We start from the raw sequence: 27,082 nt of genomic DNA, 5'->3' as shown, positions 1-27,082 counted from the left end.
TTCCTTTTTTCCCTTTTCTGATACCAGAACTGCTCAAAGATAAACTGAAGCATATTAAAAATGTTAAGAATTTAGGGGCACCTGGGTGGCTCAGTCGGTTCAGCGTCCGACTTCAGCTCAGGTCATGATGTCACAGTTCGTGAGTTCGAGCCCCGGGTCGGGCTCTGTGCTGACAGCTCAGAGCCTGGAGCCTGCTTCGGATTCTGTGTCTGCCTCTCTGCCCCTCCCCTGCTTCTGCTCTGTCTCTCTCTCTCTCAAAAGTAAACATTAAAACAAAATTTTTAAGAAGTGTTGAGTTTATTTCAACACAAACCAATTCACATCAGGCAGTGTCAAATCAGAAGCGATTAGCAGCACTCTCTCGAAAGTCCAGGGAGATGCTTTTCTAGAGAAAAGGGTGGATGCAAAGCAAGGTTTTGTTTGGTTGGTTTTTTTGTTCATTTGTTTTCTTAGGTAGTTTATTTAGGGGCACATAGGTGCCCCTTGCTTACAGAAACCACCTTGACATTAGAGTCCCCTCAGTGTAACAGCTTCCTTGCTTGGACAACAGTTACCAAAAGAATTTTCTACTCGGTTTACTCTGATGCTTGCTTCTGAGTCGATGGTGAAAACTTCTTTCTGAGTCTAGGTGATTGGAGGGAGGGCCTGGGTTAATGTCAGTCAAATCACAGTGTTTCCTCCTCCTCCCCTTAGGAAGTAAAGTCCACTCAACCTCACAGACTTAGAAGGCTCGCTTGTTTTTGCTGTGCAGCGGAATGAAATGCCTTTAAAAAAAAAACAGTGACTTTCTGAAAACTCGTAGACTTTCTTTTCCTTCCCAGATTGCCTCATCTGGATTCCTTTGCTGAACACCACATCAAAGGTAAAACAAAAAACGAGATTGTGTGTTGGGGTGGGTTTTCTATAATGTTTTGAGGGACTGGCATCTCCCCATTCCCCACCCCCCCATCCCCCCTGCCTGCTCACCAGGTCATTCCACATGTGCTGGCAGCTGACTGTTTTTTCCAGAAAGCAAGAGCCTGACTGCCAATCCGACAGTGGGAAATAAAGAAAGCTGTGTCCCTTCCTCAGAACATTTACCTTTCTCTTTGCTATTTCTCTCTCTCTCTCTTATATATATATATATATAGATAGATATATAGATATCTATCTATATATATAGATATATATAGATATCTATATATCTATATATCTATATATATCTATATATCTATCTCTCTCTCTCTCTCTCTCTCTCTATATATATATATATATATATAATTTTTTTTAACTGAAGCTTTTGTGAGAAAACAGCAGACTCTATACTTTACTCCTGAGTGCTTTCTAGCAGGCACCTCCTAAGATCAAGAACATTCATTCTCTCGCAGAACCATTAAGATCACCATCACACTTAAGAGATTTTTTAAGTTTATTTATTTTGAGAGAGAGAAAGCATGAGAAGGGGAGAGGCAGAGAAAGGACCCCAAGCAGGCTTGATATCACGGTTCATGAGCTCACGTCCTGAGCCGAAATCAAGAGGAGTCAGACTTTAACCTACTGAACCACCCAGGCGCCCCTCATACTCAAGAGATTTAACCCTGTCGACTGTAAAGTCCGTAAACAAGTGACCTCCCAAACACTCTTCCGGCCTTTTTTCTGGTCCAGGATTCATTCGAGGAACAGTCATTGCGGTTTGCTGGCACGTCTATTTAGTCCCTGAGAGTATTTTCATTTCAGCAATTGCTTTGCAAAGAGAATTCCCGAACCCAAGGGTACCCGTCCGTTTCTTGTTTCTCTAAAGAGGACCAGAGAATAACACAGAGCTTCCCCTAGGATGTGGCTCACAGGCCAAGGGGGAGAACAGCCACAGAGGACAGTGGTATGAGCGGGCCACCCTACAACCAGTGAGGTCAGCCTTTGCGGATAACTTCTTTGCAATTCCTCCCTGAGATAAACTGAGTGGTGGAAGAGAGATCTCTGTGGTGACTTTGATGTCCCTCAAATCACGGCCTTTCATTGGCTTTTTCTCCCCTCTCCCATGGTTCTGCCTGGATTGTGACCATGGAATAAGCAGGGATAAGGAGATATTACAGTCCGGCAGACTTGGTAGGTAACTAAGGGCACATGCCAAGAGAACTGCCAAAGCCATCTGGGCTTGCCAGGTGAAGCTAGGCAGCAGGCCTCTAGAAAGATCTCCAAAGATGGTACAAAGTCCGGTTTGCATTTTTGAGGCCGAGATCAGGGAATTTACACACAATTTAGAAATGAGGACATCATCCGTCTTTAAAGGGGGGGGCTAAAAGAAATTACGAGTGGTTCTGTATCACGGAGAAAAATAAAGTTTACGAGTTTAGATCAGTTTCTTGTCAACTGAATCAACTGCCTTGGATTTGTCACAGAGACCGACCATCATGCGGCGGAGGGCAGGGAAGGCCCGGCCTTACACTAAAGCCCTGGATGGAGGTTGGGGATGGATGGTTGTATTTCATTTCTTCCTGGTAAGAATTTACTTTCCCCTTTCCTATCGCTCGAAAGAGAGCTCTCGGGAGAAAGGCTCAGAGCAAAGCTAGGAACTGCCAACAGCTGCCAAAGTCAGCAGCCCACACTGAACCTGGGAGAAAGGTGAAAATGGTCCCCTTGAGTGAAGGCCCAAGTGTTCCCCTCCAGTCTCCTCCTCACTATCATCCCGAAGCCCAGAGTGCCCTAGCCACCATCCTCAGCTCTGCCCTGGCCACATGTGCAACCATACAGTTAAGCACCCGGAAGTAGCACTGGAAGGCGCCAAAAAGTGCTACTGGGATGGGTTCCCAGCTCTGCCCAGCACACACGTGGCAGCAACCTCCCTCTCCCCTAGGGGACGGGGACATTTCCTCTCTGTTCAACCGCTGTCTGCTTCACAACCCGTCCCCACAACCATAACTTATGAGGCCCAGTGTATATTTCTTTTCTTTTTTTTATGTTTGTTTTGATTGAGAGAGAGCAAAGCTTGAGGGCACACACGTGTGGATGCATGTGGGGGAGGGGCAGAGAGAGAGCGTGAGAGAGAGAACCCCAAGCAGGCTCCACGCTGTCAGCTCGGATGCGGGGCTCCATGTCACAGGAACCATGAGGTCACGCATGGCCTGAGCCGAAATCGAGTCGGATACTTAACCAACTGAGCCACCCAGGCGCCCCCCAATGTTTATTTCTGGCATGTCTGGAAAAGGAGAAGATGGAGATTCTGAAACTAGAGCTTGATTTATGTCCTTCATCTGTAAGCAACTGGACTAGGCACTCTTTTTTAATGAACTGATCCTCCCAGAAGCTCTTCAGGTTGTCGTGAGACTGGCGGTCTCATTCTAGAACATGCGAGGGTGCCATTCCAGCTGTGGCCCAAACAAGCCTGTGACGGCGGTGCCAGCCCCACAGTTCCTCATCAGTGCTCCCAAATGCTCAGATTAACTGAGCATTAACTCTCAGATGTGCTCACAGAGATATCCTTTCCCTCCTGACCCTCCTCCCCTGCTTAGCCCTACAGGAAGCAGCTCACAAAGATGGGAGCGCGGGTCCTGGTGACCACTAATAATTGTGCAGACCACAATGGGGTAACTAAGAACTCTGTAAGCAGGACGATGGGAAACCATCAGGCCTCCTCCTTAGTGACAGAGGGGAAAGGAGGGGCACAGGACCTCAGCCAGAAGTTATGTAATACAGATCTCCTAACTGGAGGACTATTTGTTAAACATTAGCTTCATTACCAAAGAATGTGGACTTTTTTTTTTTCCCTCTCTGAAATGGTATTAATGAGAAAATGAAGGTTGTCCTAGTGCGAGAGCCCTCCCTGTGGCTGGGCCACCTCCGCAAATCACAGGCTTTGCAGAACTGGCCTTGCTGGTGAGGATCTCCAGATCTCCCACCTTTCTCCCCAGTGATGAGCCCTACTTTTTCCTACGTTATCCTCTGAGGACAGAAGCGACTTGACCAATTTAGTTGCCGGTAAGAAAACTGTCTAATAAGCAGATAATTAAGGTCCCACTTTTCTGTGTGACGTCACTTATAAAAGCACAAAAAAATATACCGAGTCCTCAAATGTTAACAATTAACTCCAGCTAACTAGCTGCAGTGGTGTACATAGATGCTTAAAGGAGTGTGTGGTTTGGGGTCTGCGTGAGTTACAAGTATACTTTTCTACAATAGATGAATTCCTGGAAAGGGGAGTGAGACATCCAGTAACTGGAAGCTATTAAGCACTTGAACATATGGCTAGTGCAACGGAGAAACTATACTATGGGAGTTTCACTGTAGTTTAGTGAAACTCAACTGAAACAAAGTAAGGTGCCAAAGTGCAAAATGCATTCATACAAACACCCTCAGGAACACATTCAAATCAAGTGCAAACTCCATACCCCTTTTCCAAGTCCTCCCACCCCGGGCCTTTAGTGTCCCCTGCATGCACACTTAATTTGGAAAAGGAAGCTCCAATGTATTTTGACGTATTAATTAGCACCCAATTAAAATTGCATTAAAATTAATTTAGTATTAAACAGCCACATGTGACTAGTGGCTGTATGAGAATAGTTGTATAGTCTATCCTGTGACATATTATAAATGTTTTCAGATTATCAATCTAAGAATTATGTGTTTTAACCAGCTAATAAAAGAGTGCTACAGAAAGGCCCTTGAGATGAGTTTAAAAACTCAAGTGCACAGGGGCATCTGGCTGGCTCAGTCAGTAGAGCATGTGACTCTTGATCTTGGGATCATGAGTTCAAACCCCATACTGGGTGTAGAGCTTACTTTATTTTTTGAGACAGAGGGAGCAGGGAGGGGCAGAGAATCCCAAGCAGGCTCCACACTGTCAGCACAGAGCCTGATGTAGGGCTTGAACCCACAGAACTAGAGATCATGCCCTGAGCTGCAATCCCCACTTGCCTATGCACACACTCCCTCTCCCTCAAAAATAAACAAAACAGAAAAATCCAGTAACAAAATATTCTTTGGGAGTGCTCTACTTTAACAAAAAGGACACATTCTCGAGATGCCCCGGCTCAGTGGGTGGAGTGTGTGGCTCTTGATCTTGGGGTTGAGTTTGAGTCCCATGTTGGGTGTAGAGATTAAAATTTTTTTTAAATCTTAAAAAAATAAAATTAAGGACTCATCCTAACGAACTTGCCAGACTTTGTAACTATATATTTGCATGACTTTTTTTCTGTATTCAGTCTGTCTCGCTGGACTGAATGTCCCATGAGGGCAGGGGCCATGTCTGTTTGGTCACCACCGTATACTCACTACTGTAAGCCCAGCCCCTCATAAACAGCCTCGAATATAGTAAGCATTCAATAAATACCTGTCAGTGGATGGGTAAGACGGATGGAGGGATTGATGGACACACTTATGAATTAACCAGGTGATGAATAATGAGATTGGAGAGATGAGCAGGGGCCTTGTAGGGCATATTAAAAACACTGTTTTTTGTTGTTTTTTTTTTTTCCATCTTGAGGCTGAGGAGCTAATGAAAAAAAAAAGCAAGGGAAATGATGGGATCAGATGTGCCTTTTAGGAAAATAGCTCTGCCTACAGGGTGGATGATGGTGGGGGAGAGGCCTGGAAGCAGGGAGATCCACTGGAATGATGCTGTAATAACCTGGGTGAGAAAAAAAGGCCCTAAATTAAGGCAACAGCAATGAGGACGGATGAACTAGAGATCTGTGCAATATTGAGAAGACAGACTGATAGGACTTGGATGGTAACTGAATGTCAGAAAGAGAGGGAGTCAGAGTGCTGGGCTGGTGGCTTGGGCAACTTGGAGAAGGACAGGTGTCACTCACTGAGCTGGAGGACACAAGGGAAGGACATGTGAGGATGCTTGCATCGCTTCATCCTGGACAGTCTGAGGGACATGTGATGTAACCACTAATGTGTTCAGCAGCCCACGTGCATGTGGAGCACAGGATCTGCACACAGAAATCTGGGAGTCATCGGCATACGTTGGCTGGCTTGTGCCAATGGGCAGGGGGTGCAAAATGGCCAGGGAGGGGAAAGAAGAGCAACTTGGCAGAAGCCTGGGGAAAATCGATGTCAGAGGGTGGGCGGAGAGTAGCCCAGAGGAAAGTGAGAAGTGTCGATGCAGAAGCAGAGGCAGAAATGTCCAGGAGGTAGGAGTGATGAACAGGTGCTGCCGTGAGGTCAGATGCCACAGAAATGACAGGTCATTAGGTCAGCGACAAGGAAGACTCCGGTAGCCTCGCTAAGAATCGGTAGCCAGTGGCAGGATGTGAGGAAGTGGAGAGAGCCTAGCAGACTCTCCTCTGAAGTTTGTGCAGGCCAGGAAGGAAGGAAGAGCTGGGGTGATAACAGAGAGGGACCCAGGGTAGAAGGAAGTGGTTATTAAACAGTAATTACCCCATCATTTCCGACAAAGCCTGATACTCTCTATTCAAAAGGGGCCGCTGTGGCTGATCCAGTGCCCTTTCCCAATATAATACTCTAGTCAGATGGACCTGGTGAGGGAGCTCTCACTGCGTGCGCACTGGGGTTGGGGGTGCTCTTAAAGATACAAAGAAAATGAGGGGGCTGGGTCAGTCACAGGAGAATTTCTAGGAGCTTTTATTGGGGGGCAAGCCCATTCAGTGTCTGAGGTGGACTCTGGGCCAGGCCCGAAACCCACCCGACGCTGGTGGAGAGCCTGGGACAGTGTAGTAGAACCTAGCCTGCTCGGATAACGAAGGGAAAATCCAGACCTTGGGAAAAAGAGTTTTGAGATAGGAGTCAAGAGAAACAAAGTTGGAAGGTTACAAGTTAAGGGAGGGAGGGAGGGAGGCAGGGCACATGCAAAGGCTGTGGCCTTGGCTTTCTTGACACACAGTGAAAACGCAGAGCCAGTTATGAGACAAGTCCTACCCACCCACTGCTGCTACGCCCACACATCAAGGACAGACCAGAGAAGAAAGGTCCTGTACTGGGGGACAAGAAGCTAGCCAAATTCAGGTGGCTAAGAGCAGACGTCAGCACCCGTGTAGATGCCAGCCCAGGACCCGGGTCCACAGAAAAAGAGGAAGGGCATTTTACAGAATGTGCCTCACCGTGGTGTTCCTTGCTCACAAGATGATGCAACTTGATCACCACTCTGCACTTCGAAATGAGAAAAACAAGTCTAGGCCACCCAAGGCTTGCTCTTGTTCTCTAGCCTCGTTTCCTGATAGAAGCACCTTTGAGGAATATTAGGATTACAAACGGCCTGAATGAGGCCCTGATCACATGTCTTTTCCACTTGTGAAGGTACAGCCCAGGTGTCCATGGCACTGTTCACTCTGAATAAGGGGGATTTTGTGGCTACTATCAACTCAGAATGGGAAAAATACACTAAGGGACCGCCTTCTCACCGTGCCCAACTTTTTGCAACACAACCTTGGAACACTACCGATTCTTAGCTCCTTAGTCCACACAAGAAATAATCCTCGTCTGAAACAAGGGTCGAGTGAAGGGGATAGAGGGGGAAGGTCTTATTTGGCATGTACTAGCTGAGGGAAAGAGATGCCTAAGAGGAGGCAGGTGAGTGGGTGGTACCAATGAAAAGAGGAGACGTGGGATAAGGGAGAGGAGTTCAGTTTTGGATGAGTTGATCTGGGTTAGATACAGTTGGCTACGCAAGATAACAGAATCACAGCTAACAGCTTGAGCATTAAATGCTATAAAGAACCCGAATTTTCTCAATCTTCCCGCTCTCTGAGCAAGGTAACATTTCCTTTCTCCCGGCTTTACAAAAGAGAACGCTGGAATTCTGTGAAGCGGTTTGCCCAAGGTCACATCCCTAACTGGAAGTGGAGCCAGGATTCAGGCCAACAGAGGCTGACTGCAGGAGAGTGCTCACACTTATTACACTCAGAAACCCTGAGTGACCGGCTGTCTGTGGAGTGGGCACAAAGTGAGAGGAGGGCAGAGTAACAGGGGGTGATACTTGCCACGTGGACAGAGCTAAGTGGAATTAGCGGGGTCTGTGGTTCTTAAGTGATGCCAGGCTGAGAGCAGAGAGCTGAGAAAGTGGCCTTGAAAAGTCAAGGCCACCGACAAAAAAGAAAGCGGAAGCAAGGAAGCCCCTGGAGGCAGTGGATACACATGCTCGGCTCTGAGAGGCTGCAGACCCTGGCCGAGTGGCTTCCCTTCCAGTTCCCCCTCCTGACCACTGATCTTCAACTGCCCCCAAACTAATCAGAATTCTCAGAAACCAATGTTAAGAGGCCACAGAAAGAAAACTTGACCTCAAAAGGAACATTCCTCCTAGTAGAAGGGAGAAGGGTGGTGTGGGCAAGGAGGGTTAGGTGGGACAATAGAAAAGGATGGGGCACATGACCAACCGTAAGGTGACCCTCTAACCTGTTAACCCTTGCTGCTCTGGCATAAATTAGTAGTACTGTTTTCCACTCTCAAGTGTTTCTATTTGGATGATAAAGTGAATGGTAACCCTACTTGTCAAGTGAGGAAGGGTACTCGGTTTAAGCAAAGTTAAGGCAAAGCTAATCTAAGAACCGATGGGAACAATTCTTCGTCTCTTGGACCAATGTGCTTCTCTCACGAAGGTAACTATAATTAGCGGTCTTTAACAGATGCTTTTTTTAAAAATTTTTTACTTATTTAAGTAATCTCTACACCCAACATGAGGCTCAAACGACCTTGAGATCAAGAGTCACTGCTCCTCCTCCAGCTGAGCTGGCCAGGTGCCCCTAACAGATGGTATCCCAATAGGACGGTAGAGTGGTTGGTCTGGAGTCAGTCTATCTGGGTTCAAATCTCACCTCCAGCATCCCTATCTTGAGCAACTTTTAATCTCTTTAAACTTCACATTCCAAAAAACCATCTATTCCATAGCCCTGTAATGAGGATTAAATGAGAGACTTTTGCATAAAGTAGTTCGACACTCCGTGGGGATGGCCGCCCCCACAAAATATAATAAAATGAGGAAGCCTCAAACAAATTGGTAAATCCTGGTGAGCTGGGGGTGGTGGTGGTGGTGGGGGGGGGTCATCAACATGAGCATCTGTGACCTTCTCTGTAATGGCTCACTCATACTGAACTTTGGTCTGCTTTGATTTAGGTAAATGTGTTTGTGATGGGAATGACCAAGACGTTTGCAATTTTCTTTGTGGTTTTCCAAGAAGAATTTGAAAGCAGCTCAAGGCAAACTGGCTGGATTGGATCCATCATGTCATCAATTAGTTACTCTGCAGGTATAAAGCTGGCCATAAGCTTGCCGTCCAAGGAAAAGAACCACATAGGGAAATTCCAAGAAGACTCATCTGTCAGTCATTTAAGATTGAAGCTTGCTAAAACTCAAATTCATTAACAGGCAAGACTGAGAAAAGTTCAGGGCTTGCAGTGTTGAGCCTCTCCCTGGCAAAATCAGAAAAATTAAGATTCAAAGAAAGTTGAAGAATTCAACTATTTACTTCCATGATTCAATTTTTCATGCCTTGTTTCCTTCCACAGTGCCTTAACATCGGTTCAGTGAGCCAGTCTCTCTGGGAAATCAGGCCATGAAGTTGTGGGCCCATCACCTAAGCACACTTAAAACAACACAGAGAACCAATTCCTCTTTCTTTGCTTCTATTTGGGGCTAAAACATGGTAGAGTAGATTAATGATTGAACCCTGTTCTAGTCCTAAGTCACCAGATGCAATCCCATTTTGTGTTACTGTTGTTAGGTTTTATTTATTTACGTCATCTCTACACCCAACACCGTGTTCAAACTCAAGATCCTGAAATCGGGTCGCATGCTCTTCCAAATGAGCCTGTCAAGCGCCCCTCAGGTTGCGGTTTTATAATGCATTTTCAAACCAGCTTATTTACAATTCTCTTTAAAGCAAAACAACTCTTCTTCCAAAAAGCAAAACAGAATATTAAGAAACCCAATCCAGACACCTTTCTAAAGGATACGCAATACTCCCAAGTCCTTTTCCTTCAGTTGCTTTAAATTGTGCATCAGGAACGCCAAAGCACTTACCCAGTATTTGCCTTTCTTCCTTTTTCCGAGGACCTCTGGTTGCCATGATCTGTGACATAACCGGAGAGAAGACTGCCTCCATTCTCGGGGCTCTCCTTGTTACTGGTGGATATCTGATCAGCAGCTGGGCCACTAGCATTCCCTTTCTTTGTGTGACTATGGGACTTTTACCTGGTGAGTCCATTGTAAAAACCAGACTATGCGAGATGGAACTTTACCGTCTCGTCCATGGGCCCCAAAGGCCTCCTTCTACATCTCAGGTCAGGGAGAAGAGATCATCTGGTACCAAGTCACTTCATGTGATTCCACACTATTGGTTTTTTGTTTTTGTTTTTGTTTTTTAGGTTTGGGTGCTGCTTTCTTGTACCAAACAGCTGCTGTGGTAACTACCAAATACTTCAAAAAACAACTGGCTCTTTCTACAGCTATTGCCCGTTCTGGGATGGGACTCACATTTCTGTTAGCACCTTTAACAAAAGTCCTGATAGATCTGTATGACTGGACAGGTGAGTCATTCTGTTTCTAAACTATCAACTCTGTAAGATTTAATGTTTAGCTTTCCCCCCGCCCCCACCCCCCACTCTGATGAGTGCAAGTGAAGGATTTTTGAGCCGGGGAGGAAATAAGCATGATTTCTAAAGCAGACATGTTCCTCCTCTTCCCTGGAGAACACACAGCAGAAGAGGTACTGAACGATTTGCGGGTTCTGCCAGCTGCCACGAGCAACTCTGAGTTCAGCAAAGGGAGGGCACTCTGTGCAGCTGGGGAAACACCTTGCAGGGAAAGTGATACTCCTGGGGACCCGAGGACTCCCTCCTCCTCTTTCACCATGAAAGCATTCTCTTTGTACATCTTCCCTTAAGACAAATCTGCATTTAAAACTGCCTCCCCCATCCAGCTCACCAAAACAGACAAAAAAAAACCAAAAAAAAAAACCCCCAAAAACCCCAAAAAAAACCCGGGGGGGGGGGTAAAAACAGCATTATGTTCCTTAATTCATAGCCTTTTATACAGCGTCGACTATAGAGTTTTCACAAACAAATGAACACCATTTGACCACAATTTTCTTTGTGCCTACGCTAAAACATTTAAGGATTAAAATCATCTTAAAGTACTAGAAAAACATACGTGTATCTATGGGCAGAAGTACATATGTAGGAATATACACAAGCCTATTTCTACCTGCAGAGCATTCTTGTTGACTCTTTCCTTTCCCAAGTGAAAACCCACCGGTGGCCTCACGGTACACAGAACGAGCCGGCAAATCCATAAGCCAAGACAGCCGAACCTACAGCCAATTCCATCTCTGGAAGTACGAGGCACAGCCCACAGCTTTGGTCAGGCCATGCTGAGACCAAGCAACTACTCAGCTGCCAAGGCGAGACTGGCATCTGTCTTCTTTCAAGGAAATTTAAAAAGTCATGAGATGAGAGGCTTGCCCCTTAATGCTGTATTCTCTATCCCTAAATCTATATCCCTACTTCAGGATATCCTGAATCGCTATTTAAAACACACTGTAATTCTCTAACATTTCAAATATCCACCCCTCCCCCCACCTTAACACATATACCGCATGCTCCCCACCCAAACCTCTTCTTTTTTCCTCTTACACAAACAACACTCTCTCCTTCCACGCCATCTCCTGGTGCAGCTTTCTGGTTTTCTATTTTCAAAGGATGCCCTGTTTCCACAAGGATACAGTGGTGTGCAGGGCTAAAAATGAAGTCAACAGATTTAGATACTTAAGTTTAGGGGACAAAGTAGTGTCTTCAGGAATTATTACACTATGACAGAATACATTTAGTGGTGGGGCCCCTTCTGAGCCTAAGAACACAGAGTACTGTGAAATGAGAGGGGTAATATTTAACTTAACTTCTCACTCTCTCTCTCCCCTATTTAGGTGCCCTTATACTACTTGGAGCACTTACACTGAATTTGGTGCCTTCCAGTATGCTCTTAAGACCCATCCATATTGCAAGCGAGAACAATTCTGATGTTAAAAATAGAGGTAGCCGCTTGTCTACAAGTAACCCAGGGGCAGTGTGTGCGACAGAAACGTCATCCTGCAATGAGACACAAGAGGTCACCACCATCAGGGACAGTGCTATGCAGAAGGCTGGACAACCTGGTCCAAGTTTAATAGTGTCACAAAATAAAAGCAAAGAGTTCAACAATGGGCTTGATGGAAACCGTGTGTTCCTAATAACCAATGAAGACGGTTATGAGAAAGAGGCTATTTCACGGAGCTGTAAGCAAAACTTCAACATTTCCCTTTTTAAAAATCCCTTCTTCTACATATTTACCTGGTCTTTCCTCCTCAGTCAGTTGGCATATTTCATCCCTACTTTTCACCTGGTAGCCAGAGCCAAAACACTGGGGATTGACTTCATGGATGCCACCTTCCTCGTTTCGGTAGCTGGTAAGGAAGCTTTACTTTAACCTCAAACTCAAAAGGAACTTAATTTTACAAAAAGTTACCGATTTTATTTATAAACTAAACAATGGTTTTTAAAGGAGTTGTGGGAGGGCCAGGGAAAAAGAAGTCTTTGGAGGCTGGTGGGAGCACCTGGCGTACCCCTCCACAGACCTGTCACTGTACCTTACACACAGGCTCCCTATAGCAGACAGTGGCCCCCAAGCAAGGCTTGTTCATTTTTTTTGTTTTTATTTTGAGGGTTGTTTTTTTTTAATGTTTATGTTTGAGAGACAGAGTGCGAGCGGGCGAGGGGCAGAGAGAGAGGGAGACACAGAATTGGAAGCAGGCTCCAGGCTTTGAGCTGTCAGCACAGAGCCTGATGCGGGGCTCGAACTCACGAACCGCGAGATCATGACCTGAGATGAAGTCGGATGCTTAACCAACTGGGCCACCCAGGCGCCCCCGTTAAATAATTGTTGGATAAATACTCGGTTTTAAAAAGCTGGTGCCCAGTGGCAACAGCCACTTCAGGAAGCAGGAAAACCACAGGCAGCCAGCATAGGACACAGGTTGGTTCTGGAGTTAGACTTCCTGGGTTCAGGGTTTTGCTCTGTATTTCCTACCTGTACAACCTTCAGCAAGTTAGTCGTGTTCCCTGTGCCTCAATTTCCTCATCTGTAATACAGTGATAACAGTACCTATCCTCATAAGGTTACCAGGATTGAACAAACAATGCATGTAGCATCTGGAATAGTTCCTGGCCCATTGTAAGCATTCAATAATGTTCTATCAGTATGTGTAGCTAAGAACTTTTTCCCTTGAACTCACAGTAAGACAGATAAATATGTTTCTCAAGGCTAGTCACTAATGGGCTGGCTGATATTTAAAAAAAATTTGAGGGGCGTCTCTGGGTGGTTCAGTCGGTTGAGCATCCGACTTTTGCTCGGGTCATGGTCTTGCAGCCTGTGGGTTCAAGCCCCGCACTGGGCTCAAGCCCCGCACTGGGCTCTGCGCTGGCAGTGCGGAGCCTGCTGGGGATTCTCTACCTCCCTCTCCGTGCCTCTCCCACTCACGCGCTCTCTCAAAGTAAATAAATAAACTTAAAAATTTTTAAATAAATTTGAATGTTAAGTTAAAAATGAAAACAACTGGGGCGCCTGGGTGGCTCAGTCGGTTAAGCAACCAACTTTGGCTCAGGTCATGATCTCACAGTTCCTGAGTTTGAGCCCCGTGTCGGGCTCCGTGCTGGCAGCTCAGAGCCTGGAGCCTGCTTCAGATTCTGTGTCTCCCTGTCTCTCTGCCTCACCCCTGCTCACACTCTCTCTCAAAAATAAACATTAAAAAAAATGAAAACAATCATTTTAGTGTGTATTCATAAAAATGTAAGAAAACAAAATGCTTTCTTCAAAAGAGATGGGTCCTCTCAAAGGACCAAATAGAGAACTTAAGAAAATGAAAAGGAATGACATGGAACTGGATTGTTCTAAAGCATCTGGAAATTCTAAGTAGCTCAATATTAACTTTTCTCTTGCGAATTTCTTGAAAAGACTGCTTACCAAGTCCTTACAAAACTGACCATACCCCATTTCCAACTGCAAAGATACTTCACTTCAGTCAACTAAAGCTTGTGTACACAAGAAAAAGATACAAAGCTGAACTGCTTTTTTTCACTAAAATGCCTGGCAGTCATCAATTCAGATCAGTTTAGGGCTATGCAACAAGACCAAAGAACCTAACATAAAGTTTCCATAGGTACCCTAGGAAATAACTGTAAGAACAGAAATGGAATAGTAGGATGCATTTTCTGTCCCGCTCCCCCTTTTTTTGTAGAACAATTCATGTCTAAAACCATAGGAAGAATTACAAGTACCAAACAACGGTAGCTTATGCTACTCTTAGTGAAAATCTTTCATTATTTAACTGCTACATTAGCTTATAATCGATAAAAACTAAGAATCGTCTATTATCATGCTACTGAATGGAAACTGTGGTTCTTAAATTTTATTCAAGATACACCATAGCTCCAATGTTCAAAATGACCACGCACTTCCAGATTTCCTAATTCCAACATAATAACCTTCAGAGGAGGAATTAATTACCAAACCCTCATACACAATCATAATAAAGAGTCCCAACATCTATTTTTTTTTTCAACATAAGACTTTATTATTTATAGTCTCCAGTCTTCCACCATATGACTTCCCTAGCACACTGACCAGAGAGTCTAGCAGTCTTTTAGAAAATTCACTCCCTCACTTGCAGGACCTCTCTGAGGAAGGCCTCCTGAGCAAATGGTCCTCTGTAAGCAGGGATTCCCAGTCAGGAGGTATGAGCTTTCCAAATGCAATCAGGAAAAAAAATACCTGAAGGGTCTTCCACCCAACTCTGAAGGAGCCTTTTTGGTATTTTATTAGATGTATTTGGAACAGGTACAGTAATGATAGAATCCGTCGACAGACAAATGAGACCATTTTTCTCTCATATGTCCTAGCCTCAGGACGAAGCCATATTACTTTCAGGAAAGGGGGTCTAATGCAGCTACACTTCTCAAAGGGGCTAGGCAAATGGAATTAGGATTTCATAAGGTCTTTCAATGCTGTTCCAGGCATCACTGAGACAGTCAGTCAAATAGTCTCCGGATGGGTTGCTGATCAAGACTGGATCAAGAAGTATCATTACCACAAGTCTTACCTCATCCTCTGCGGTTTCACTAACCTGCTTGCTCCTCTGGCCACCACATTTCCACTACTTATGACCTATGCCATCTTCTTTGCCGTTTTTGCTGGTGGTTACCTGGCAACGGTACTTCCTGTACTGGTGAGCAGACACACTCATTAACACTGTTAAAGCATTCAGTAAAAACAAGCATTAATGATAACCTCCCCAAAGAGAATAGGTATTTTGTGGTAATTTTATAATTAAAAAAAAAAAAAATCATACGCAAGGCTGAAGAAACCCTGCAGCTAGCTATATATCCTGCCCAGTGATTCATCTTACCTTTGGGGGAAGGGATGACGAGAGAATTACCTACATGGGACAAAAAAGAAATGAAAGCAAAAAAAGGATCAGTAGGATTCCACTTTGCTTCTCAGTGTCCCAGCGTGTTAGGTCTGTGTTTACTGCTTCCCTAGGCTCTGGAAATTTTGTTGGCTCCTTCTAAGACACCATCTTAAAGAGTTCCCTGAGAAAAACCTGGGGCTTCCTGACCAGTGTGACTTCTCTCTTGTTAAGACAAGTTCTGTGTACTTTAACAGGGACATTGTTTAACCGCTCTTTTTTTTTTACCTCAAGCTGACATGAAGTCTTGGTCCCAAAAGGAATCGAAATTGTTCTTCTTGGAATCCCATGGATTCTTCTCAGAACTAGGTCCCGAATCTACTGCAACAGAATCCCAGCGAAACTTCTGGCCTGATATCAATATTAATAACATAAGGGCTGTAGGATATTATACTTATTCAAGAACCAAGCCTTCTAAAGCTGAAGTCAACCTGGGAAAACTGACTTCTTACAAACCAATGACTGGTATTTAGCCATAGGTGGATTCAGGAATACCCCTATCTGCTTAGAATGTAAATACCATTTCCTAACAGAGAAGAGCTGTGACAGGAAATAAAGGTGCATCTGAGTCACCTCAAAGATCACAATGAAAACACTGCCTGCCTAGCACAACGACTCTTCCCTGTTTGCCTCAGCTTTTCTATAATGTCAAGGCAAAAAGCCATCCAAATCACCTTGGAAATCAACTGTTCATAGCATTTGTCCCTTTGTAGCCATAGTCTCCATAGAATTTCACCCTCAGTATGGCTAACACTGGATTCTTATCCCTACAGGTTGATCTGTCTGGGAGTTCTAGAATACACAGGTTCCTGGGACTTGCCGCTTTCTTTGCTGGGATGGCTGTCCTTTCTGGACCACCTATAGCAGGTAACAGCTTAGCTATATTCTGAGCAAACTTCAATATAGCAATGAAAGAAAATGCTGACCCAAATGGTGACATGCAATGAATGGCAACATCAGGTTAAAAAACTGATGCTACCTCTGCTGTTCCTATACTAACTCTCACACTCCCATCACCAATCCAGAAGGATCTGAGGATTAATGCAACAGATAAGAACAGATTAATTAAGCAGTTTCTGACATTATCTTGGGAGTCTTAGAGCAAGGATTATGTGCTATGTTTACCTGCCTGGGGAGATAATCCAGATTTTTAGAAGATTCTCAAAGACCTATGATGCCTTAAAACAAACAAACAAACCACTAGCATCTTCTATCTGAGCAGGAGTCAATATGGAGCTCGAAGGTAGCAAGCGTGCCCCTTTTGCTCTTCCGATGGAGCATACATACAGTTGTCCAGGGCTTCTCAGCATCTCTTATTTTCCAAGAGGGATGATGGAGGCCCTTCATATTCTATCTGTACCAAATGCAGGAGGATACTTGGCCTACAGGCCAGAATCCCTGTGGAGAGGAGGTGGTGGGGCCACTGGTGAATATTAAATGCAACTGCAGGAAAAATTTGGGAGTTCTGATGATTTCAGTTAAAGACCGAATTATTATTTTATATGCACTTTTAACCCAAATGGACATTTTGTCCATTGCTTGCTGACCATCTAATCCAAGACTATCAAAAGACTACTCAGAAATACTTCTAGGGAACAGACTTAAACTTTAGTATTTTACAGACTACAGGTTCTCAACATGCTTAAATGTACAAATTACTACAGCATTTCCAATTATCCACAGACAGGAATTCAGCTTCCTTTTACCTCCTTCAGTCCTGAAGTGAAATAGAAAAAAGACAGGATCTTGCCTCACTATGATTTTTTTTAAAAACTAAGTTTTATAATGATATTACTTAGGTTTGCACCTAAATGTTAAGACCTGGAATTGGCAAATATCAAAAGGAAAAAATAGTATTAATAACAAAAAATTATTAACGGAAGAAAAAAAAATGCACCATAGTCGGAGGTTCAATTTAGGTGTACCTAAAGGAAAAGTTTATACAAATATACAACCAACTCCTATTTGCATTTATAAGCACACCTCTGCCCATGTGGTCTAGCTCAGTCTTTACCTCACACCTGGAAAGCAAGCTCGAATTTTAAAGTCAGGCTCAGAACTGTGACATAGGGACCAGTATCAGAAGACTAAACACCAGAGATGCTTAGCAGAGCAGCTCCGTGGATAGTGTGCAGGTCAGCAAGCTAGAAAAAATGAAGCTCAAATATAGCTCACCGATGCACTTTTTTCAATCTTGACCCTTCTTCACAGGCCATCTCAGTGACACCTTAAAACTTTCCAAGCCTTTTGGGCCCAAAGTATAAGAGGTAACAGATAACCGGGCACAGAGTATCTTACTCAAATGATAAAGGGATGTAACATGTTTAGAGATTTCATGTTTTATATGTTTTTGTACACATCTTAAAATGTTTAAAGAGTTCAATACACAATGCGGTGCCTGGGTGACTCAGTCGGTTAAGTGTCTGACTTCAGCTCAAGTCCTGATCTCATGGTTCGTGAGTTCAAGCCCTGCATCAGGCACTCTGCTGTCAACACAGAGCCCACTTTGGATCCTCTGTCCCCCTCTCTCACTGCCCTCACTCCCCGGCTTGCTCTCTCACTCAAAAACAAACATTAAAAAAAAAAGTTCAATTCATGAGAAGGCAAGGCAAGTTTTGTGAGGAGTTATTACTTGAAAGGGAAAAGTTATAGATATGTATGTGGGTCTTGAAATAAAATTGTATGGTCATGACCTTTAAAATTTTTTTAATGAAAAAGAACAGACTACAACAGAACAGATTAAAAAACAGTGTGCATCACTTTATTTTAAACTTTTAGTTCATACACACACACACACACACACACACACACACACACATCATATAAAATATAGGTGATGTAAAACACATTTTTTACTATCAATGAGTCAAAAAAAATTTACAAGCCTTTTATTACCCAATGTCCATAATACCCTAGCACTATATGTGAGGAAAAGGACAGCTCATGAAAGAATTTTTACCCACTAATTCAGAAAATATTATTTAGGCAATCATAATTTTTTTTATAAGTTCTACAAGATAGTCAAAGAAATCGATAAGGCTGTTGCTGACAGCTTATATACAGATTTTTAAATCTGGGAGCTGCTCACAGTATCCTAAACAAGATTATTATTATTATAATTAATACAAAATCTAGTCAAACTTCCTTCTCTGTAACATGATCTCTCACTGACTATACTATGCCAACTAAGCATCTTGTTAAAGGCAGAAACTTCAGTTAAGTCTTTATTCCTGTAAGTCACTCCTCTGTGGAACGACAAGAGGATTTTACAAAAGCCATTAGACTTGTTCCTAACTTCTGAGTCCAGCACAAGGACCATAGAAAGAACAGAAATGCTGATTTACATACAGATTTTCTTAGCTCTCAACAGGTGTGGGCCGTTGCACTGTTGCCTGCAACTTTAACTAAATCACAAGGCTTACTGGTTATAAAGTATTAAATTCTCAACCAAACTTAGATTCTCAGAACTGTAGGAGATTCTCATTTTGTACTTACCCAGATCTGTTATTATCAAATTGCAAAAGTTGAAATTCCTATAAAAGATTACAGGCATTTTAAAATTAGGAAGCTAGCAAACAGTAAAACTTTTCACAATAATCCTTAGTCAAAACACTAGTTAAAAACTGTAACATCAACTATATGAACAATATTTTCTCCCTCCTGTATGGAAATGAAAGAGAAAAACAAGTTCGTCCGACAGAACACATTTTAAAAATTCAAGGAAAGAAAAAAAAAGCATAAGAAACCCATAGAAATCATATGACTGAGTTAAAAAAATACTTTTCTTTTAATAAATGTAAATGGAGCCTATGGGCAAGAATACTATTTACAGACCTTCATTAACTCTGAATATGCGAAGAAACATAGCAGCAACAAAATCTGTACCATCTCCCATGAAAATAACTGACAGGGACTGAAATGGATCAAAGTTAAAAAACACGCTCCCCCCCCCCCCACACACACACACTTCTTCCGCCCCACACCCTCTTCTATTCCTTTTTAATACTCAGTTGACAAATTCAATGTTAGTTTAATAATATGATCTGCTTCAGACTAGGACAGTATTAGGGTCGCTCCAGGTTTCCTGACCTCGGCACAGGCCAACTAACCCTGCTCCTCCAAACCCCACAATTACCTGTTGGTAAACAGTATCCAGAACTACAAGTTGGCCCAGACAGAAGTTTTGGAAGGTTGTGGAAAAGTAAAAAGTACTGGTATTTTGAAACCTTATTGTATTTCTAGTAGATCCCTGTTAACAAAAATGAACCTGCAAAAAGTAATACAAATACAAAGATCAATCACTGAGCAAAGCATATAATCATATTCTCCAACGTACAAGCAGGAACGTGAAATTTTTCACCTTGTATCAGGCATTGGACCTGTGAGCTCAAAAATGCTAAAGGCTCGGGGAGCCTGGGTGGCTCAGTCGGTTAAGCGTCCGACTTTGGCTCAGGTCATGATCTCACGATCCGTGAGTTCGAGCCCCGTGTCGGGCTCTGTGCTGACAGCTAAGAGCCTGGAGCCTGTTTCAGATTCTGTGTCTCCCTCTCTCTCTGCCCCTCCCCTGTTCATGCTCTGTCTCTCTCTGTCTCAAAAATAAATAAATGTTAAAAAAAAATTTTTTTTTTTTAAAAATGCTAAAGGCTCAGTTTCACTTCAAAATAAAACCACCAAGGGCCCATATTAGCTGCCTATAAAATAAAACTGAATGCAGTTCCCTTCTCTTCCACATGCCCCCCACTGCCACCTGATGAATCCCTCTATTATGCTAATATACATATTTTTTTGTATATTTAAACCAATCACAAATATCTGAGAAGTCCTTCAAACATCATAATTATTTGATTATAGCTTAGTACTCGTTCAATAATTATCAAGCAACTTATTAGCATAGCCCTCTCCTAGCTATGCTAGGAGGAACACAAAGCTATGGGGAACACAAAGAAAACAAAAATTCTCTTGGGGCGTCTAGCTGGCTCAGTGGATACAGCCTGCGACCCTGATCTCAGAGTTGTAGGTTCGAGCCCCACGTTGGGTGTAGAGATTATTTAAAAACAAAATCTTAAAAAAACAAAAAAACAAAAAAACCCCAGAAAAAGCTATTCCCTTAATGTTCTTCCACAACATATGGGGTCACGGTATAGCCATCACTCTGTCACATATACTTCCAGAACTTAATACTCAGGACAAGAGTCGAGAACCTCTAAAACTAAGAATTATTAGAATGTACATTCTTTCTCTACTTCATTAATTGAAAATTTGATTAAGTCACTATTACTTGGTTATAGTGCAAATTGGTTAACTCTTGTTTTCTTACCTTTGAATGAAGACATCCTGAGCTGTGTTATAATAAAAATGACCTTAAAAAATACTGAAGCTTCACTCAATTAAGTAGGTATTTCACAAGTGATTTTTTCGACAAACTCAAAGAAAGTCACTTCTAACGCCAAACAGCTCTAAGTTGGTTGTACCCCAGCGTAAGTTAAAGTTAAGTAGTTCCTAACGGAGCAGTACATTTCTCTCCTGCTTTTGTCAACCTCACGCCTCATCAGAGAGGACATGGAGGGAAACTGGTAATTTGATACTAACTCTTCATCTGTGTTTTATAAGAACAGACAATGGCTAAAATGGAAATTCATTCATCTAAGCTTGTCTCTGTGCCATTAACACAGATAAGTTCATTTCCTCATGAAATGGCACTTCCTATTTCTAGCCTATCCTCATTTCAGATATAACATGAAACAAATATTCCACCTGTTCCTCACTCCACCTTTCATCATCCATGCCCTCTACAGTTTTATCATCTTGGCCTATAGTTGAGAATTTCTCTATGGCCTGAAATTTTATTTGGAAAACAAATAAAATGACTCCACTTTTTGATGTGCTGTAAATCCACTCTGCAGGTTAGGGTAGGTGGGGACAAGTAAGAAGGCAGAGCAAAGTTCTCTGTCCTCTAAACCCGGAGGAACATATTATTCCCTGAAGAAGCAAAAGAAAGTAATGTAAATCATTATTTATTCAGTGATTATTTTCCTCACAAACAATAAAGCCCCCAAGAATTGTATTTGGATTCAGTGTTCCTAAGATTGACGAATCCCTACAAAAACATCGCAAATAAATTCCAAATAGCTCACTACTCTGGTTTAAAAAGAGGGGATGGGTGGGGTAGTCTTTCCTTCACAAATATATTCCTTTACAGGGCCAAAAAAAAAAAAAAAATCAAGCTTCAAAATCCTAACACAGAGCATAATCCTTTTAATGAAACTCATAGCATAGAGCAAATACGTAAAGCACTGCCAGTAAATCTTACTGCAAACTTCTATCAAGGGGGCCTTGAGAGAGCTCCTGTCTTCAAAGGCAGTGAGGTTTAAATTTGCTAAACCGTTTCCCAAGACTTTTCCCATCATGGCACATATAGAAAATGTTTATAACAGTACGCCCGGGGCGCCTGGGTGGCTCAGTCGGTTAAGCGGCCGACTTCGGCTCAGGTCATGATCTCGCGGTCCGTGGGTTCGAGCCCCGCGTCGGGCCTTGTGCTGACAGCTCAGAGCCTGGAGCCTGTTTCAGATTCTGTGTCTCCCTCTCTCTGACCCTTCCCCGTTCATGCTCTGTCTCTCTCTGTCTCAAAAGTAAATAAAATGTTAAAAAAAAAAAATTATAACAGTACGCCCTAAGTAAAATGACAAGGCAGCTAATAGCCAGCAGTGGCTCCAGTGACTCCAGGGAGGACAAAAGATCATTGTACATTGGAAGTCTGCCACTATGCTGTAGCCCAACAGCTAGAAGTTCTGGTTCAAAACCCTCAAGTCACTCATGGAACTCTCAACCACTAATTTGAACCAGCATCAAGGAACTTGGGAATTAAGGGCCTTCTGGGTGTATTTCAAGTTTTAACAAGATGACCAATAATAAACTTACAACAGTAATCCTAATAAAGAGGATTCATAACTCGGTTCAACAATCAAGTTCTGAGCTATCAGAGGTACTTTTTAGACAGGATGGTAAACTCATTTTTAAACACGTATGGCTTTACCCATAAAATGATGAATAGTTTAAAAGTGTTGACATTAAAAAAATAAATTTACAACCCTCTATTAAATATCAAGTTTCATATTGACTATAAAAAAACTAGTTTGCAGAACTGTTTACGGAAGCTGGGCTCTACCTTCTTAGTTGTTTTCAATTATCACAAGAAATATCGTTAGACATTCCTGCTTAAAATAAGGGTTATAGCCATAGCCACATGAAAATAATATGGACTATAATTTTATTGTGCGTGAGAATCAACTGGGTGCCACCCATGACGAATTATGCTTAAGGAAAGCCAATGAATCTGCACGATTAACATGCATCTCAGGTGAATTCGAGGCAGGCAGTCCAGAAACACCGAAGAAATGCTTACAGGGCACTTCTTGGGTCTTAGGCAGTCGGTACCAGCTGCCAGGGTACTCCTCCTCCTGAGTGTTGGCTACATATGGTAATACTCAGCATGGAGCGGACACTTAGATGGACACACGCTCTCCTGGATTATGGCTGGTACATCATCTCATTTTTCTCTCTCATCCACAATGCTTTTGCTGTCCACAAAGCAGCCTAGTCTTTTGAATGTCAACTTAGGTGTTTACATGTAAAACGGTTAGAATACGATGGGTTCTGAATTACCAACAGTCATTTATTTTTTTTAATGTGTATTTATTTTGAGAGGGGGAGGAGGGGCAGAGAGAGACAGGGAGAGAGAGAATCCCAAGCAGGCTCCGTGCTGTCAGCATGAAGCCCATGTGGGTCTCAATCCCAGGATCGTGACCCAAGCAGAAATCAGGAGTCAGACACTTAACTGACCGAGTCACCCAGGCGCCCCAACATTCTAACTTTAAATGTATTTTTATATGTGAAATGAAAGGCTTATTACCAGTTTTCTGGGATTTATAAAGACAACCACCATCACCACCCATTTTCACTATTTTCAGCTATGCCCTCCTGACTTTTTAGCAGCACTATCCACTTCCTTGTCTAAAAACTACTAGTCTTTTCTGGAGCATTTCTTCTAATGTCCCTATCTTATACTTCGCAGGCTATGTATATACTGGTAAATCTGCTGTACTGGTGGGACTAAGCAAGAATGACAAGGGATAGGAAAGGGTCTGGGTACTTTCTACACCTCCTCCTTTCTAGAAATTTGAGTGACTGGTCACCTACCTATTTCTCTCTTAGATATCTAAAGGTCAATCACAACCCACATAACACAAAGACTTGTCTTACTCCATTTCTCTCAACGCTTAACTCCAAGAAACATTTAAATGAGGTCACTGATCCAACAAGGAGTCAATAGGTAAAAAGCAAGCTAAGGTTAGCTGAATTTAAGAGGCTATAAAACATTCCATTCATTCATTATATCAGTTAACAGGAAACATAAAGCTAATGAAGCAAACAAAAAAATTATCTATATCAAAACCAAAGTAAAAAACAAACGACAGGAGATAAAGACATATACAATTAGGCCAAAAAAAGAAAAGGGTATATCCTAACATTCAGTGAGAAACCATGTTCCAAAATGAAAATCAGGGATGTCTGGCTGGCTCGGTCAGTACAGCATCTGACTCTTGATCTCAGGGCTGTGAGTTCAAGCCCCATGTTGCACATGGAGCCTACTTAAAATAATACGTAAGCCCTATGAGGGCAGATATTTTCATCTGGCATATAGCACCACAACTTCTTCAATAAATGATCAGAATAATAACTTTAACTTTTTAAGGTTTTTTAGGATTAAAAGCCAATTTGCATCTACAAACATAATACGCATATAGTATCTTAGAAAAGAAGTTCTCAGGGTGCCTGGGTGGCTCAGTCAGTTGGGCGTCCGACTTCAGCTCAGGTCATGATCTTGTGGTTTGTGAGTTCGAGCCCCGCATCAGGCTCTGCGCTGACAGCTCAGAGCCTGGAGCCTGCTTCAGATTCTGTGTCTCCCTATCTCTCGGCCCCTCCCCTGCACATGCTCTGTCTCTCAATAATAAATAAACATTAAAAATTTTTTTTAACAACAACAACAAAAAAATTAGAAAAGAAGTTCTCAGAGTGTGGTCAGTGGACACCCAGAGGTCCTGAGACCTTTAGGATGGCTAGGAAGTCAAAACTATCATAACAATACTAACACATTATTTGCCTTTCCATAGGGCTGACTTTTATAACAATGTTTGAAGGCCACACACAAACATTCTTGCCTTGCACATTCTTTGCCACCATACACAGTTTTTAAGAAAAGTGTTTCAGGGCACCTGGTGGCTCAGTCCGTTAAGCATCTCCCTCTTGATTTCAGCTCAGGTCATGATCTCATGGTTCATGAGTTTGAGCCCCACATCAGGGTCTGCACTGGCAGTGAGGAGCGTGCTTGAGATTCTTTCTCTCCCCTTCTCTCTACCTCTCCCGTGCTCACAGGCATGCATGCTCTCTCTCAAAATAAATAAATAGACATTAAAAAAGGAATTAAAAAAAAGAAAGTGTTTCGTTTAAAAATGGCACATAATAGTATGTGCCATTAGCCAAATGGTGGACCCACCCATTCTTGATTAAAGAGCATTTTGATTCAGGGGGATTTACAGTCATCATTTAACCCACTTGACTAAATAGTCACTTCCTTTTCATATGCCCTCACAGCCTCCTGAACCTTCCCTTCATAGCCTTGATGGCACGTGTAACTCACGTGGTTAATACCCAACTCCCCACTAAACTGTACAGTCTGAGGGCAGGAACCATGTCTGTTTTGGCTTAATATCATTACCTTCTTCAACAACTGTTGGGAACATAGTAATTATTGAAATGTTTGTTCAGTGAGGGGAAAAAAGATAATCAATTCTCTCACTTTTTTCTTCAGGAAACAGTAGCAATTCACAATTGTTTTCTTTGTAAGAACAGTGACCTTCGAATAAGATTCATCATAAAATCAAACTGTAGGCATCCCTGAGTTTTCCTAATTTCCACTGTAAGACAAGATGAGTTCTGACTCCACAATGGCTTTCTTCCCACAGGGTTAAACCCCTAACTCAAGTGGAACAGATTTAACTTCATCAATTCAAAATACCAGGCAAGCAGCCTGACTTTCTGTTGGGTCACGATACCTCAACGAGCAGTATATGGCTGAGAATTACTAACTGAAAGGTTTGCTAACAGAGATCATTCCTTCCTTCCAGGCTGGTTATATGATTACACCCAGACCTACACTGGCTCCTTCTACTTCTCTGGCACATGTTATCTCCTCTCTTCGGTCTCCTTTTTCTTTGTACCCTTGGCTGAGAGGTGGAAAAAACAGAGCCTGACCAGGAAGAGAAAGGACTGCAATGAAGCGAGAGCTTAACAAAACAAAATCTAAACAAAGAAGTCACTGGAACAGCAGCTTGGAAGAAAACAGTTTCCGGGGCACCTGGTGGCTCAGTCGGTTAAGTGTCCAACTTTGGCTCAGGTAATGATCTCACAGTTCGTGAGTTCCAGCCCCGCGTCAGGCTCTGTGCTGACAGCTTGGAGCCTGGAACCTGTTCAGATTCCGTGTCTCCCTCTGTCCCTCCTCTGCTCATGCTCTCTCTCAAAATATATAAACATACATTTAAAAAATTAAAAAAAATAGTCTATGTGGAAAAATCATTAAAAAATAAGTTTCCTCATTTATAAAATGAGAAGGCAAACCAGACAGTTTTTAAGGTTCCTTTTTGCTTCAGCATTCTGAGCAATGTCTAACTGCTAGTAAGAGTAATAAACACTTAAACTAAGTCCTTTATTAGTATTTAATCAAATAGGCTAAACTCTTCATCAGTCAAAACAACTACCTTACGTATTAAATAAAAATCAGAATGTACTGTAATAATAAATTGACCAAACTCTCAACTGTGTCATGGTAATTCAGTCACTAAAATATGTAAAGATGAAAAACCACTCTTGTTAGCTTAACAAAGTGTTAAATGTAGGAGTGCCTGCGTGGCTCAGCTGGTTGGGCATCCGACTTCGGCTCTGGTCATGATTCTGCGATTCTGCTGTTTGTAGGTTCGAGCCCCGCATCGGGCTCTGTGCTGATGGCTCAAAGCCTGGAGCCTGTTTCGGATTCTGTGTCTCCCTCTCTCTCTGCTCCTCCCCCACTCCTGCTCTGTCTCTTTCTGTCTCTCAAAAATAAATAAACGTTAAAAAAAAAAAGTATTGGGGCGCCTGGGTGGCTCAGTTGGTTAAGCGTCCGACTTCGGCTCAGGTCATGATCTCGCGGTCCGTGGGTTCGAGCCCCACGTCGGGCTCTGTGCTGACAGCTCAGAGCCTGGAGCCGGTTTCAGATTCTGTGCCTCCCTCTCTCTCTGACCCTCCCCTGTTCATGCTCTCTCTCTGTCTCAAAAATAAATAAACATTAAAAAAAATTTTTTTAAAAAGTATTAAATGTAGCTACTGGTTGACTATGACTCTGAAATCTGAATGAATATTAAAACTTTATTTAGTGATTAGAATTGTATAACCCCCCCCAAAAGTTTATTTCTCCTTATTGACTAGAAGTAATCTTTGTTTTCATTATGTTTCCTAAATTTTCTGTGATGAATGTATATTGCTATGTAATAAAAAACAGAATTGCTAAAAACCTCCTTTATGTCAAAATCATTTGAATAGCATTCCTGCCTTTCCAAACAATA

The 27,082-nt window shown here is 42.7% G+C and overlaps 2 protein-coding genes across 2 annotated transcripts in view; one reads left to right on the top strand and one right to left on the bottom strand.

The window, feature by feature from the left end:
- The first annotated feature begins 741 nt into the window (after positions 1-741).
- Positions 742-25,897, top strand: SLC16A4 (solute carrier family 16 member 4). Its single transcript, XM_015534960.2, has 9 exons — positions 742-862; positions 2,379-2,477; positions 9,050-9,182; positions 9,986-10,129; positions 10,300-10,461; positions 11,856-12,374; positions 14,977-15,188; positions 16,202-16,295; positions 25,613-25,897. The coding sequence occupies exons 2-9, from the start codon at positions 2,391-2,393 to the stop codon at positions 25,774-25,776; spliced, it is 1,515 nt and encodes a 504-aa protein (XP_015390446.1). The 5' UTR covers positions 742-862; positions 2,379-2,390; the 3' UTR covers positions 25,777-25,897.
- The window catches only part of RBM15 (RNA binding motif protein 15), a 28,281-nt gene continuing 21,745 nt past the window's right edge, over positions 20,547-27,082 (bottom strand). The window contains exon 4 of the mRNA XM_042998154.1: positions 20,547-21,407. The gene's annotated coding sequence lies outside the window, so the exon portion shown is untranslated. The remainder of the gene's footprint in view (positions 21,408-27,082) is intronic.

Source organism: Panthera tigris, chromosome C1, assembly GCF_018350195.1.
Source record: "Panthera tigris isolate Pti1 chromosome C1, P.tigris_Pti1_mat1.1, whole genome shotgun sequence".
Classification (NCBI taxonomy): domain Eukaryota; kingdom Metazoa; phylum Chordata; class Mammalia; order Carnivora; family Felidae; genus Panthera; species Panthera tigris.
The sequence above is the reverse complement of the archived record's forward strand: the minus strand, read 5'-3'. Positions and strand labels throughout refer to the sequence as shown.

Bases quoted from the DNA above. Each gene is read 5' to 3' on its own strand.
- SLC16A4 (XM_015534960.2), top strand. From the start codon at position 2,391: ATGCGGCGGAGGGCAGGGAAGGCCCGGCCTTACACTAAAGCCCTGGAT. The intron at 9,183-9,985 runs GTATAAAGCTGG...CCTTTTTCCGAG, and splicing joins ATCAATTAGTTACTCTGCAG to GACCTCTGGTTGCCATGATC. The intron at 16,296-25,612 runs GTAACAGCTTAG...CCTTCCTTCCAG, and splicing joins TTCTGGACCACCTATAGCAG to GCTGGTTATATGATTACACC.